The sequence below is a fragment of the Saimiri boliviensis genome, chromosome 11 (assembly GCF_048565385.1).
Source record: "Saimiri boliviensis isolate mSaiBol1 chromosome 11, mSaiBol1.pri, whole genome shotgun sequence".
Classification (NCBI taxonomy): domain Eukaryota; kingdom Metazoa; phylum Chordata; class Mammalia; order Primates; family Cebidae; genus Saimiri; species Saimiri boliviensis.
In genome coordinates, this window is record NC_133459.1 from 11617842 (window position 1) to 11632933 (window position 15092).

Genomic DNA, 15092 nt, shown 5'->3' on the forward strand with positions numbered 1-15092 from the left:
TGACCTCTCCATGACCCTGAGTGAGGCAGGCCAGGCCAGGCCGAGATTATTTGTTGCAGTGGGAAAAGATGGAGTGTTGAAGCTGGGAAGCCCGGGTTCAGAATCTGTTCCCAGCGACGTGTCCCAGCTCACTTCACCTGCATCTCAGAAATGGGTGCTGGTGGCCGGGTGCGGTGGCTCACACCTGTAATCCCAGCATTTTGGGAGGCTGAGGCGGGTGGATCATGAGGTCAAGAGATCAAGACTATCCTGGCCAACATGGTGAAACCCCATCTCTACTGAAAATACAAAAATTAGCTTGGCATGGTGGTGTGTGCCTGTAGTCCCAGCTACTCAGGAGGCTGAGGCAGGAGAATCGCTTGAACCCTGGAGGCGGAGGCTGCAGTGAGTCGAGATTGCTCCACTACACTCTAGACTGATGACAGAGTGACACTCTGTCTCAAAAAAGAAAAGAAAAGAAAAGGGTGGTGGTTACACCTACCTTAGAGGACAGTCAAGAAGGTCAAGGAACTGGGTGCAGTGCTCATGCCTGTAATCCCAGCACTTTGGGAAACTGAGGCGGGCAGATCACCTGAGCTCAGGAGTTTGAGAACGCCCTGGGCAACATGGTGATACCTCGTCTCTACTAAAATACAAAAAATTAGCCGGGCGTGATGACGCACACCTGTAGTCCCAGCTACTCGGGAGGCTGAGGCTGAGGCACAAGAATCACTTGGCCCTGGGAGATGGAGATTGCAGTGAGCCAAGATTGTGCCACTGCACTCTAGCCTGGGAGACAGGCGAGACTCCATCTCAAAAACAAGAAAAGAAGGTCAAGGAAGACAAGGAATGTGCAAAAGCACCATGCAGTCACGTAGAGTGCCAAGTCACATTTGTTACCAACATCACATACATTGCCACAGCCACATGCAGTGCCACAGCCATGTATATTACCAGGGTCACGTACTGTATCAGTCTTGTACATCACCACGGTTATGTACGGTATCAATCTCGTATATTACCAAGGTTGTGTACAGTGTCAATCTTTCATATTGCTATGGTCATGTATTCATCTTGTATATTACCAAGGTCACGTACAGTATCTATCTTGTATATTACCAAGGTCATGTATAGTATCTTGTATATTACCATGGTCATGTATAGTACCAAAGTCATGTATAGTATCTGCCATGTATATTACCATACATGTGTGTTACCATAATCATATACATTACCACAATCATGTACAGTACTGCAGTCACATACAGTATCAGCTATGTATATTACCACAGTTATGTATATTAGTACAATCATGTACAGTACTACAGTCATGTATATTATCAGTTATATATGGCATCACAGCCATGTACAGTACCACATCATGTATGGTACTACAGTCACATATAGTAACACAGTCATGTAGAATGCAATGTCGTGTACAATATCATGCACAGTTTCCATCAGACCACAGTCTTTAATAATACCATGGCCATGTATATTCCCAGTCATGTATATTCCTACATTCATGCTATTTCCACAGTCACGTACTAAGGGTCTTCAAAAAGTTCATGGAAAATGTGTATTATGAAAAAACTAGGCATATATTTGAGCTTTTTTTTTTTTTGCACCAAAATAACTAACTTGTTATAACATGACTAAATGGGATCTAGTTTGAGGCACTAAGAAGGATAAGACATCAATTTGAAAAGAGCTCCTATCAGAGCAACATGAATTCTACTAAAACTGAAACAAGAACAGACATCAAATACACAGTGAAGCTTGCTTAGATGGAAGAATGCTGAAATCACTGATGCTTTATGGAAAGTTTATGTGGACAACGCCCCAAAGAAATCAGCAGTTAATAAATGGGTAACCTGATAAAAAGGGATGAGACAATGTTGAAGATGAAGCCGGACATGCCAGACCATCCACATCAAATTGCAAAGAAAAAACTCTTGTTTGTGCCCTAACGGAAAAGAACAGACAATTCACAGCAGGAAACAATAGCCAATACCGTAGACATCTCAACTGGTTCAGCTTACCCAATTCTGACTGAAAAATTAAAGTCGAACGAACTTTCCATTCTAAGGGCACCAAAACTACCGCACCCAGATCACGTCTTTAATAGTACCATGGCCATGTATATTCCCAGGATTGTATATTCATGCAGACAAGAGCACAGCTTTCAATGAAAATTTTAAACAAGTGGGATCAAGAGCTTGACGTATGTCTTCAAAGAACTGTAATAGAAGATGAAACATTTACCACTACGATCCTGAAGACAAAACACAATCAAAGCAATGGCTACCAAGAGGTGGAAATCGCCCAGTCAAAGCAAAAGCAGACTAGGCGAGAGCAAAGGTCACGGCCGTAGTTTTTTTTGGGATGTTCAAGGCATTGTGCTTGTTAACTTTCTGGAGGGACAAAAACAATAATATCTGCTTATAAGGAGAGTGTTTTGAGAAAGTTAGCCAAAATTTTCATAGAAAAACACCCAGGAAAGCCTCACCAGATGGTCCTGCTCCACCAAGTTTCCTGTTCATTTCTCTCATTGAACAAGGACAATTTGTGAGAGTTTTGATGGGAAATCATTAGGCGTCCACCTTACAGGACTGGTTTGGTTTTCTGACTTCCTTTTGTTTCCTAATCTTAAAAAATCTTTTTTTTTTTTTTTTTTTTTTTTTTTTGAGATGGAGTTTCGCTCTTGTTACCCGGGCTGGAGTGCAATGGCGCGATCTCAGCTCACCGCAACCTCCGCCTCCTGGGTTCAGGCAATTCTCCTGCCTCAGCCTCCTGAGTAGCTGGGATTACAGGCACGCGCCACCATGCCCAGCTAATTTTTTTGTATTTTTAGTAGAGACGGGGTTTCACCATGTTGACCAGGATGGTCTCGATCTCTTGACCTTGTGATCCACCCGCCTCGGCCTCCCAAAGTGCTGGGATTACAGGCTTGAGCCACCGTGCCCGGCACTTAAAAAATCTTTAAAAGGTGCTACAGTGAGGCTTTCTGTCCCCACCCCGATCTCCTCTTGAATTATAATCCCCTTAATCCCCACGTGCCAAGGGAGAGACCAGGTGGAGGTATTGGTCCATGGGGGTGGTTTCGTCTGTGCTGGTTTCGTGACAGTGAGTGAGTTCTCATGCGATCTGACGGTTTTATAAGTGTTTGACAGTTCCTCCTCAGTTCATTCTCCTTCCTGCCACCTTGTGAAGAAGGTGCCTGCTTCCCCTTCTCCTTCCACCATGGTGGTAAGTTTCCTGAGGCCTCTTCAGCCACGTGTAACTGTGCGTCAATTAAACCTCTTTCCTTTATAGCAATGGGAGAAAGGACGAAGACAAAGGGCATCCATTTTTCTTCAGTTAATGATGTAAAAAAAAAAAAAGACTGCATTGACATGGCTAAATTCTCAGGACCCTCAGTTATTTATTTATCTTTTTTTTTTTGAGACAGAGTCTTGCTCTGTCACCCAGGCTGTAGCACAGTGGCACAATCTCGGCTCACTGCAACCTCCACCTCCCGGGTTCAAGTGATTCTCCTGCCTCAGCCTCCCCAATAGTTGGGACTACAGGCACATGCCACCACGCTCAGCTAATTTTTTGTATTTTTAGTAGAGACAGGGTTTCACTGTGTTAGCCAGGATGGCCTTGATCTCCTGACCTTGTGATCCACCCGCCTCAGCCTCCTAAAGTGCTGGGATTACAGGCGTGAGCCACCGCGCCCGGCAGGACCCTCAGTTATTTACGGACGGACTAGATGGCTGGTATCATCGCTTACAAAAGCATCTTGTAACCTGATGAAGCTTACGTTAAGAAATAAAAAAATATATATACAGAGAGAGAGAGACGGAGAGAGAGAGTGCACACGCACACATATGTGTGTGTGTGTGTGTGTGTGTGTGTGTGTCTGTGTGTGTATAGACATAGAGAGACGCAGTCTTGCTCTGTTGCCCAGGCTGAAATGCAGTGGTGCAATCTCCACTCACTGCAACCTCCACCCGCCAGGTTCAAGTGATTCTCCTGCCTCAGCCTCCCGAATAGCTGGGATTACAGGCACACACCACTATGCCTGGATACTTTTTACATTTTTAGTGGAGATGAGCTGGTCTTGAACTCCTGACCTTAAGTGGTCTGCCTGCCTCGGCCTCCCACAGTGCTAGAATTACAGGAGTGAGCCACTGCGCCTGGCCTATGTTTTTTATTCTCATCCTTTAATTCCATTTTCCACAAACTTTTTGAAGCCCCCTTGTATATTACCACAGTCACATATATTATCAGTCACGTGTGGTACCACAGCCATGTAGATTACCACAATCATGAATATTACTAGGAACCCAAAAAACCCATCAGCATCCAATTTGGAAGCCACAGGAGTCTAAGCCTGAGTGAAGGACATGAATCTGTGCCCACCCTGCACCCTCCCGCCTCCTCGCTGCTCCAGCACCTTGGAAAGCCAGGACAAAGGAATGATACTAAGGCTGGAGGATGGTGCTGCAGTCATGCTGAGGAGGGCTGCCTCCTTTTAATTTGCAAGTGTTGGTTGATTGATGCTGGTGTCTTCTTTTCCTCCTGCCCCCTGCCCCTGCCTGGGTCACTGCCCTCACTAACATCATGACAATGACTCATAGAATCAAAAGGTAGAAGGGACCCAGGAGGTTGTCCAGAACCTAACCTCCCCCAATGCAGAAATCTCGACACCGTGTTTGCTTAAAGATCAGCCTGTTCCAAAGGGCAGGAAGGTGTTCCTCTTGTAGTGCTGAGGTCTGCATTTCCAAGGTGTCCCACGGGCCTGCTGTGGGTCTCCAGAACCATCTGGAACAGGTCCCATGCTTCTCTGGTACTGGAGTGCAGCTGATACCCTCTCCTGCCTCCTACGCAGTCAACTAGATTCCCATGGATTCGTCACCCAACCCAAGTCACGGCTTCTAGTCCTCGTCACCTTGAGCCTGCTCCCTGGATACCCTCCAATTGCTCAGGACCCTGTCAAACTGCTGGCCCACACGAGCCACAACGCCCCAGAAGTCATTTGACAAAGTCGGACTGAAAAGCATCTCCTTCATTCCGAGTACCAGCACAGTGGATCTGATTTTATCTTGGAGGGAGTTAAGCACTTCTGCCATCAGAGGCCTGCTAGGGTGTCAACCCATCATTCCACAGCGTCAGGAGCTTTTTCAGTCTGGGGAAGGTGGCCGCTCAGGAACACTCAGTGCCACAGGGAGAAAACCTTGTTTGTGAGTTTCCATGCCGCAGCGCTGAGGCCTAGTTTGCTGAATGAATGAACAAAGCCAAGGTAGTCTTGATTCCTTGGAGCCGTGTCACCATGAAGCTGGTTGTCACCCCTCACCTCAGTCACCAGCAAGACAGATCAGGATCTGGCTGGAAGCCAGGCTCCAGCAGAGCCCCGAGGGCTGGGTACCAGCTGCCTCCCGCCCCCTCCAACAGTGGCCCCCTCCCCCGGCCTGCCTAGATTCCACATTTCCCTCAGTCCAGACACTTCCATCTTGACAGTAAAGATCTCGGAGGCCCTCAGCATCCTCTGAAACTCTAGGGCAATGCTGAGAGCATCCCCCGAGCTCTGCGAAGCTCTGAACGAAGGTGGCGAAGCAAGGCTGGGTGATATTCTTGGAGGAGCCGCGGAAGCCCGACGGGTCTCCCACCCCTGTCACGACACTTGCACCGCCTGCATGTCACGGCAGCCAGGGGACCACCTGCTGAGGCCTGGGTGAGGGCATGACGCCTGGGTCCTGGGGTCAGCTAGGTCCACGTGCCCTCCACGGGAACGGTTTCCCTCAGTTCTTCCTCCCCACGCACGCACTGCTCCAGCCACGCTGACCGCCTCTGGGTCCTCAGACTCTCCAGGCACACGCTCTCCTCGGAGACCTTGCTCCGTCCTCTCCGGGAACACTACCATTCCCTTCCCACCCCACCCTCGCCTCCTCCAGGTCTCTCCTGTGTCCCCTTCTCAGTGTGGCCTTCTTCAGACCCTACCTGGCGTCCCAGGCCCTGGCCTGCCCATCCTCTTTGCCTCACTGGTTCTCCCCTCATTGCTTCCTGTGACAATTCAATGTACTCTTTTATTTATTTTTTTGAGATACAGTCTCCCGCTGTTGCTCAAGCGGGAATGCCGTGGCACGATCTCTGCTCACTGCGACCTCTGCCTCCTGGGATCAAGCGATCTCATCCCTCAGCCTCCTGAGTAGCTGCGATTACAGGTGTGCCCCACCACAACCAGCCGATTTTTTTTTTTTTTTTTTTTGTATTATTAGTAGAGACGGGATTTCCCCATGTTGGGTCAGGCTGGGCTTGAACTCCTGAGCTCAAGTGATCTGCCCACCTCAGCCTCCTAAAGTGCCGGGATTACAGGCATGAGAAGGTACTGTTCTATGGAACTTGCTTTTTCTATGCTTCTTTTACTAAAATGCCAGCTCTCACTACATAGGTGTGGATTTTTATCTGTTTGCTCCCTGCATGCCTTCAGTGCCCAGAACAGCACCTGGCATATACCAGTTGCTCAATAAATGTGCTGAATGTATGAATGAGTTCCCACTAACCATTCACTTGCTAACCCGGCATTCTCTTGTTGAGAATCTGGGCATGTACTCATTTTCAGACTCTAAGATCTCACTCATTTCAGGGTGCCACAGCAAATAAGCCCAGATGTGGGCATGCTAGTGTCTAAATAGACTCACATTTCTTCTTTGCAATGGGCTTCAATGGTTTCCTAACCCTCATGGTCCATGTGAATAATATGTTGAAATGTTTCAAGTATCTTATGGACATATATATATATATATATATATATATATATATATATATTTTTTTTTTTTTTTTTTTTTTTTTTTGAGACGAAGTTTCGCTCGTTACCCAGGCTAGAGTGCAATGGCGCGATCTCGGCTCACCGCAACCTCCACCTCCTGGGTTCAGGCAATTCTCCTGCCTCAGCCTCCTGAGTAGCTAAGATTACAGGCATGCGCCACCATGCCCAGCTAATTTTTTTGTATTTTTAGGAGAGACGGGGTTTCACCATGTTGACCAGGATGGTCTCGATCTCTTGACCTCGTGATCCACCCGCCTCGGCCTCCCAAAGTGCTGGGATTACAGGCTTGAGCCACCGCGCCCGGCCATATATATATTTGTTGTTGCTGTTTTTGAGATGGAGTTTTGCTCTTGTTGCCCAGGCTGGTGTACAATGGCACAATCTCGGCTCACCGCAACCTCTGCCTCCCGGGTTCAAGCGATTCTCCTGTCTCAGCTTCCTGAGTAGCTGGAATTACAGGCATGTACCACCACACCCGGCTAATTTTATATTTTTAGTAGAGACGGGGTTTCTCCATGTTGGTCTAGCTGGTCTCGAACTCCCAACCTCAGGTGATCCGCCCACCTTGGCCTCCCAAAGTGCTGGGATTACAGGTGTGAGCCACCGCATCCGACCAGACTTGTATTTTTAAATTGTGTCTCCTGAAGGTGACAACGGGGATGACCTCATAACATTCTAGGTGTTTTCACGCTTTTGTCCAAGGATAAGGGGGAACGTGTCAGGTGTGGGACCCATTCCACACTGGTACTCAGAACTGTGGTAGGATATCGCTGGTAGTGACAAGTTAAGACGAGGCCTTTTGTTACAGTGATTGTGACAACCAGATACATTTCCTGGGTAGAAAGGATGTCTCATACATACAGCTGAGATCACTTTCTCAAAGTAGATGGCCTTGGCAAATCACAAGATGGAAATATCAAGATGGAAATGAACCAGAGAAGGTAACCACAAGGATACAGAGATCAGAAGAGCTTGGAAGGGAGCTGTCCAGCCATAAACAAGCATGCTTCATCTGAAAAGATGGAAGTTCAGAAGAGCTTGAAGTCTAAATGAGAATGAGCAGAAGGGCTAGGTAGACTGAAAATGAACTTGACTCACATTCAGTATTACTAGATGGAGGAGGCATTCTTGAAAGCTCAAATAGACAAACGTGATTTTAGGAGGAAAAAAACAGGACATTTTGTCTGATGTGCTAGTTGGGTAACTCGGGTCTCTTGTTCCCTTAGGAGCGATGGTTTGGAAATATGAACGTCTTCTGCAAACGCTGCAATACATCCACGGCAGACACTGTTGAGGGACTTAAAGATGGGTGTGGGGTTCTGTGGAGCTGGAGCGTAGCACATTTTCCAACTTTGAGTTGCTTCTCTTTCATTTTGTGGCATCTAATGACTAGCAAAGACTGAGATCATCAGTGAACGGGGACAAATGCTTTCTTCATCACGAAGTCTCCTCTCTACAACTCAGGAAAGCTTGGCGATCCATCCACTGCTTTCAAAGGTTGACTGATCTATAAGATGAGAATTTTCGAGCATGCCAGGATCTTAGGGATCAAATTGTAACCCCTCTCATTTTATAGGTGTGCTTCACAGCTGCAAACCAAGAAGGCAGTAACTTTTCCAGGGTCAAGAACCCAGTCTCGGCCGGGCGGGCCAGCTCATACCTGTAATCCCAGCACTTTAGAAGGCCAAGAAGGGAGGCTTGTTTGAGTCCAAGAGTTCGAGACCAACCTAAGCAACACAGTGAGACTCCCCTCTCTATTTTTAAGTAAATAAATAGAAAGAACTCAGTCTTGGGCCTCCTGTCCAGGTGCAAGAGTGCAGGAGGGCATGGTCCCAGAGGCAGACACCTTTGTTCCCCAAGGGAAGGGCCTGGGGGCGTAAGAAGGAGGTGTTTGTCTGTTGATGAGATAGCCTGATTCATAAGGCCAGTCGTGACCAACGTTCCAAGTGGAAACACTTCTCCTAGATGTCACAGGTGGAACAGGTAGCCCACCTGCCTGCTTCCAGGCTGCACAGAGTGACGATGGGCGAGACGGGCCACCGCTGTCTCCCCTGTAAACTGGTTAGTGCAGCTGTTTCGGCCTGATGACTCCAGGGACCCACAGATGACCCGTGTGGACCCTTTTCTTCTTTTTCTGTTTTCCTATTCTTACCAGCACTGACCCGACTCCAGAGTCTGAGGTGTAAACTCCCTGTTTACCTCCCTAGCCCACAACATGGTGTTTTCTCGCTTCCCTTTCCACTTCCCTCCCCCAATTCCAGCCAGGTAAAGTCTTTTTTTTTTTCCTTTTTTTTTTTTTTTTGAGATGGAGTCTTGCTCTGTTGCCCAGGCTGGAGTGCAGTGGTGCGATCCCAGCTCACTGCAACCTCCGCCTCCTGGGTTCAAGTGATTCTCCTGCCTCAGCCTCCCGAGTAGCTGGGACTACAGGCACACACCACTAGGCCCAGCTAATATTTTTGTATTTTTAGTAGAGACGGGGTTTGGCCAGGATGGCCAGGATGGTCTTGATCTCTTGACCTTGTGATCCGCCTGCCTCAGCCTTCCAAAGTGCTGGGATTACAGGCGTGAGCTACCACGCCCGGCCCAGATAGTCTCTGATCAGGTGGTTTGTTTCTTGCACCTAGATTGCCCTTGTCACACCCCTTCTGGTTGAAACTCTTGACCTTCCTCAAGGCTCAGTCAAAGGCTCCTTCCTTCACGAAGCCTTTCATGAGCCCTTGCTATAAAGTAACTGTTCCTCTGTGCTCCCACAACGCAGCATCCCCCAAACTTCATGCCCATCCAGAACTTCAGATGCAGTCACACTGGATTTAGTATGTGCCCTGAATCCAATAACTTATGTCCTTATAAGATGATGACAGGGGCCGGGCTCGGTGGCTCACGCCTGTAATCCCAGCACTTGGGAGACTGTGGCGGGCAGACTGCTTGAGGTCAGGAGTTCAAGACCAGCCTGACTAACATGGTGAAACCCCCACCTCTACTAAAAATACAAAAATTAGTCGGGCATAGTGACGGGTACCTGTAGTCCCAGCTACTTGGGAGGCTGAGGCAGGACAATCGCTTGAATCTGGGAGGTGGAGGTTGCATTGAGCTGACATCACATTTCTGCACACCAGCCTGGAAGACAGAGCGAGACTCTGTCTCAAAAAAAAAAAAAAAAAGATGATGGGAGCCAGACACACACAGCGAGGAAGGTCACGTGATAATGAAAGGAGAGATCGGAGCCATGCAGCCAGCAGCCAAGGAGCATCCGGAGCCACAAGGAGCTGCAAGAGATGATGAAGATCCTCCCCTGGAGTCTCTGAGTGGAGAGGAACCTGCTGATGCCTTGATTTCAGACTTCTGAACTCTAGAACCACCAGAGAATACATTTTGTTGGGGTAAGCCCTCAAGTTTGTGTTAATTTGTCATGGCAACCATAGGAAGCACATACACATGATCATCTGTGCCTTCACCGTAGGTACCTGGCCACACTCTAGGCTTTCTTCATCTTTGCTGCATTTCCCCACAGGCCCAGAGCTGTACCGAACACTGAACAGACACCCCAGGCGGGCTTGCTGAGCTACGTCTCTCAGAGACTGTGTCAAGGGACTTAGGAGCTTGGCCCCAGGGCTAGGGATGGGAAGGACACAGGACTTGCTGAATGGAAGTGCTGGAGACTGGGATTCATAAATCTACTCGCAGGGCTAGCCTAGCTGGGTGTGTACCCACATGCTGTAAATTCACTGACAGCAAGACCGAACTCTAAGCCAGTCCCCATCCTACCTCCCTGAAATTCCTCCTCTCAGACCACCTCTCTGAAATGGGTCCTTGAGTTCTTTTCCTTTTTCATTTTCTTTTTCTTTTTTTTTTTTTGAGATGGAGTTTCACTCTGTTACCAGGAGGAGTACAACGGTGCGATCTCGGCTCACCGTAATCTCCACCTCCTGGATTCAAGCAATTCTCCTGCCTCAGCCTCCCAAGTAGCTGGGATTAGAGGCGCTCACCACCACACCTGGATAATTTTTTTGTATTTTTTAGTAGAAACAGTGTTTCGCCATGTTGGCCAGGCTGGTCTCAAACTCCTGACCTCAGGTGATCCACCCTCCGCCACTTCCCAAAGTGCTGGGATTACAGGCTTGAGCCACTGCGTCCGGCCAAGGTCCTGGAGTTCTTGACGTGGTATTGGCCCACGTATGTGGCTCCACCTTCCTAGGTTTGCAATCATGGCCCAAGACTCTAGTCCAGCCACTTGCTTGATACCAAAGCAAAGGCTGGAATGGTCATGACAGATACTTGTAAACCAATGGTCCGCTTCTCCTCCCAGGGGCTCCTGCTAACACCATGTCAAACTCAAAGACTGAAGCCTGGGCTGACCACTAGCCAGAAGTTAGTTCCCTTGGAAGGAAGGGAACAAGCTTAAGCTTTGTGAATGCTTTTGTGGAAGGAATTCTAAGAGGACATAGAAAATTAAAAAGCCAGAAGTTTATGCCTGGAGACCCTAACCATGACCGGCCCTGCCTCGGTTTGCCGCGATGCACTGTGGGTAAGGAGAGATGGGTCCTGATTAGAAGCTTTCCAGTTCTTACAGCCTTAGTGTCCCTTTAAGAAAAACCCTCGCTTATTTGGGCCACCTTTGCACCCTAAGGCTCACCACCACCCACAAATATTGCCGAATCCTATTTAGCTCAAGGTCATTATAGGAAACTGGGTGGTCAACTCTCCCTCCTTCCTAAATAAACGGGTAACTCCTGGACATGTCAGCTATTTGCAGAGATTCTAGTACTCTATTTTTAATTTTTTTTTTTTTCCTTTTTGGGGGTCTCTCCTCTCCAGATCCAATCCCACCGGAATCTAGTCTGGGAAGTGCTCAGATGCAGCCTCCACTTCCACCAAGAGAAGGGACGTCATCTGTGGATCTGCACCGCCACCTCTCCTCATATCACTGCACGCTGCGGGTGGTACTGGCCTCTCTGGTCCAGTGCTCTTGAGCCACCCCCAAACTCCACTGTTCACACCTGTTCCCAACCCATAAATCCCCCACTCCCTCAACACTTGACCCTCTGTTCCAAACCTCAAAACACTCCTGGCTCTGGAGGTTGTCCCAAAGTCGTCTCGCTGGTCTCAGGCAAGAAGCCACAATTCCAAACTCCCCACCATGACAGCAAACAGAAGCCTCATTATAAAGTAGCTCCAGTAATTGGTCAGATAATGATGAGTTACAGGGAGCAATGCTGGTCATCCTGATGAGTCGCATGACTGAACCGAACATGAATGGCACTCAGAGTTTCACAGGCCCCCATGGATCCTGTTTTGTTTTTGGTGACCCTGACACCAATTTCAGACATATTTCTAATTGGCCCTGGCTAGATTCCCTGGAAGAAGACGTCCAGTCCAAGTTAGGTGGGGTTTGGTTCCCGGTGTGTGAACTTGCAGGCTCCACTCTGTGCTATCACACCCAGCCCCCAGTGCCATACACTTCTTTCAATTTAGGATTGTTTATAGTCAGTCAAGTTTTTCCAGATTGACTAAGAGTTCCTCATCTGCTTACTGCAGTCAGCTACAAGAACAGTAAAAGAGACCCAGGACTTGGGCCAGCTGGAAGACTCAGAAGAAAGTCTCTGTGGGATGCAGACAGCTAAAGAATGACAATCACATGCAATTGTCCCAAACCCCACATCCCCCACCAAGGGACACCCTCATCTGCCCTTTTGAGACCCCTTCACAAAAAGCCTCGGGAGCCCTTTTATGGGGCATTGCCTCAAGGAAATGAAACTGCTGAGAACAACTCTTACTTCCCCTTATTTGGTGTGTCCAAGGGTTAAAAACACTTCCGAACTCCCCCTCCAAATGCAAGGTCAAGCAGCTGTCCAAACCACCCAAGGAGAAGAGGGAGTCCTGGACAGCCAGACCCCCGCCAGCTTGGCCACCATGGGCTCCAGCCAGCCCGGCTAGGGAAGAGTTAATCAGATCGGCTTTGGCTGATAGTTCAGGCTCCAAAGTTCAGTCCCAGTCAGAGCCACCCCTGAGGAATTGTAAATCTCAGGGCAGCATTTAACAAAACAAAAGCAACCTGGAATTACATGCAGGTTTGGTTTTCTACAGTACATATTTACTTAATCCCCAAGGTATGCGGCTCCATGTCAGATCAGCTGGCTTTGCGGCCCTTTCGCCCCCCTAGTTCACAGCAGTTTAAGTTTCAAACTAATTCCCTGTTTTCACTCTTCCTCTTCACAGAGCTGGCTGGAGACAGCCGGGCCGGCCTCCCTCTCCCGATGGCTCTGGTCACCGGGTGAGTCAGCCTGGCCTGGGCTGGGAGTTGGGTGACAGCCGGCTCACCCTCCCCACTCTCCAGCACCCGGTCTCCAAAACCTGGAGCAAGGGGTGCTGGGACCACCGAAAAGTGAAAGGCAGTGTCTGGTGGGCAGGACCCTCCCTGTAGCAGCACCTTCCAGCTAAATGGGGAGGGATCTCTGGGGGGTGTGATGGGGGGAGGGGACAGGGTTGAAGGTGAGAACAAGGGCTCTTTATCAGTAGCTGCTTACCCTGGCCTCCTCTTTCCTGCTTTCCAGACACCTGGGCCTCCCAGTGTCGGTCCGGCCAGACTACTACATCCAAGACCGCTCTTCCCTTTTCAAACCCAAACCAATTACCCCCTCTCTTGTCTTCAGAGCTGCAGCCGCCCAGGTTGGGGCTGGGTAGCGGGTTGCCAAGGAAAATACGAGGCGCCAGCTAGCAGGCGGCTCCCAGCTCTACCCAGGAGCGCGCACACCCTGCACTCACCAGGGTGGCGGCGAGAAAAGGGGGGGCAGGCGGGGAAGGGGGGCACAACACCTTCCCTTGGGAGGCAGGAATGTGGGAGATGGGTGGGTCTCCTAAGTTTCAGGGTGGGGGTGAATAGCCAGCCAGCCACGGATCCCCAAGGAGCGGATCAACTCTGAACCTGCCAAAAAAGATAGTCCGGTGCCCGGGAAATTTACAAGGTGAAACCGACTAGCTCAGCACTCGCGGGTGGCGCGGGGGAGCGGGGTGGCTCGCGACTCTCAGCTCCCGGGCGCCGGATCCCGCAGCGGCAGCAGGTGGGCTCACCCCCGCCCCTGCGGCCCCCACTCCCCGGAGTCGCAGTGCCTGGTACCTTTCTGGCGCCGCGCTCCGCGAACTCGCGGGCGAGCTGACGCCCGATGCCTCTCCCGCCGCCGGTGATGAGGACGTTCTCCCGCGACAGGTCCCGCAGCTTGGCGGGCAGCAGCAGTCCGACGGCTGCTTTCGCCACCAGATAGATGATCTGCAGAGGGAACACCAGCAGCGCGCCCAGCCGTTTCCACACCATCCTACGCGCCGCGGAGCCGGGCAGGGGGCGAAACTCCCCGGGCCGAGCAAAACAGGAATTTAAAAAGAAAACACCCCAAACGATAAATAGTAAACCGAATAAGGAGAGAGGCGTCCCACCTGGCCACTCTTCCCAAATGCAAAGCACCGGGTGAGGAGAAAAAAAAAAAAAAAAAGATAAATTCTCCTCTGGGGGAGAAAAAGCGTCTCCTTAGGTCGGGACGGAAAAAGAGGTGAAGGGGGAAGCCGGAGGTGGAAAGTTCTAACAAGAAGTTTCTTGCCCCAGCAGCCGTTTCGGCTGGGGAATTCTCAGGTAATGTTTACAGACTGACAGAGGAGTTTAGGCAGGGGAAGGGAAAAAAAAAAAAAAAAAAAAAAAGGCACCAACCACACGCGCGCACCCTGCCTCGGTCCCGCGGTTTCAAAGTGCAAGATTAAAAGAAAAAAAAAAAAAAAAAAAGCTGTTTCCAAATTGTAGCGCCCCCACCCCCACCCCTTCTCCAGGAAAAAAAAAAAAGTGGGGGGAAAAAGTGCTTGGAGCTCCCAATTTCAGCCCGCGAAAGTCTCCCGACTCATTGCTATTCTTGGGCTCAGGAAATTGCTTAAACGCGATCTGATTGCCAGCAACGTGCAGGAGAAGTGGGGGGTCCGGGTGTCAGTTTCTTTACGTGCAGGGCTCGCCCTCGCGCGCGCTCGCTCTCTCCGGCTCCCTCCCTCCTGCTCTGTTCCAGCAGAGGCTGGGAGTTGCCGCTCGATCCGGCTCCCCTTCTCTCCCTTTTTAGCATTTATTGCCTTCTTTTTGTCCTTTCCAACTTGGAGAGGGCCCGGGTGTGGAGCGCGCGTGGATCGGACGCCTTGGTCTGCGCGGCCCTATTCATTCGCTCCTCGGGCAGCCGCGGCGCGGAGAGAGAGGGCGGCCCTTTTCCCCCCATTTTTTTTAATACCCCATTAAGTCTGATTGACAGTTAAAGTTGTTGGGAGGCTTCATTAC

The 15092-nt window shown here is 49.7% G+C and overlaps 1 protein-coding gene across 2 annotated transcripts in view; it reads right to left on the reverse strand.

The window, feature by feature from the left end:
- DHRS3 (dehydrogenase/reductase 3) overlaps positions 1–15010 on the reverse strand; it is a 57754-nt gene extending 42744 nt beyond the window's left edge. Inside the window, exon 1 of one of the 2 annotated variants that reach the window (XM_003936011.4) lies at positions 13908–15010. In XM_003936011.4, the coding sequence (XP_003936060.1) occupies positions 13908–14102 (195 nt within the window). In that variant the 5' untranslated portion in view covers positions 14103–15010. Of the gene's footprint in view, positions 1–13317; positions 13779–13907 lie in introns of those variants that run through there. The other variant, XM_039473986.2, reaches the window with a different exon arrangement.
- Between the last annotated feature and the right edge of the window lie 82 nt (positions 15011–15092).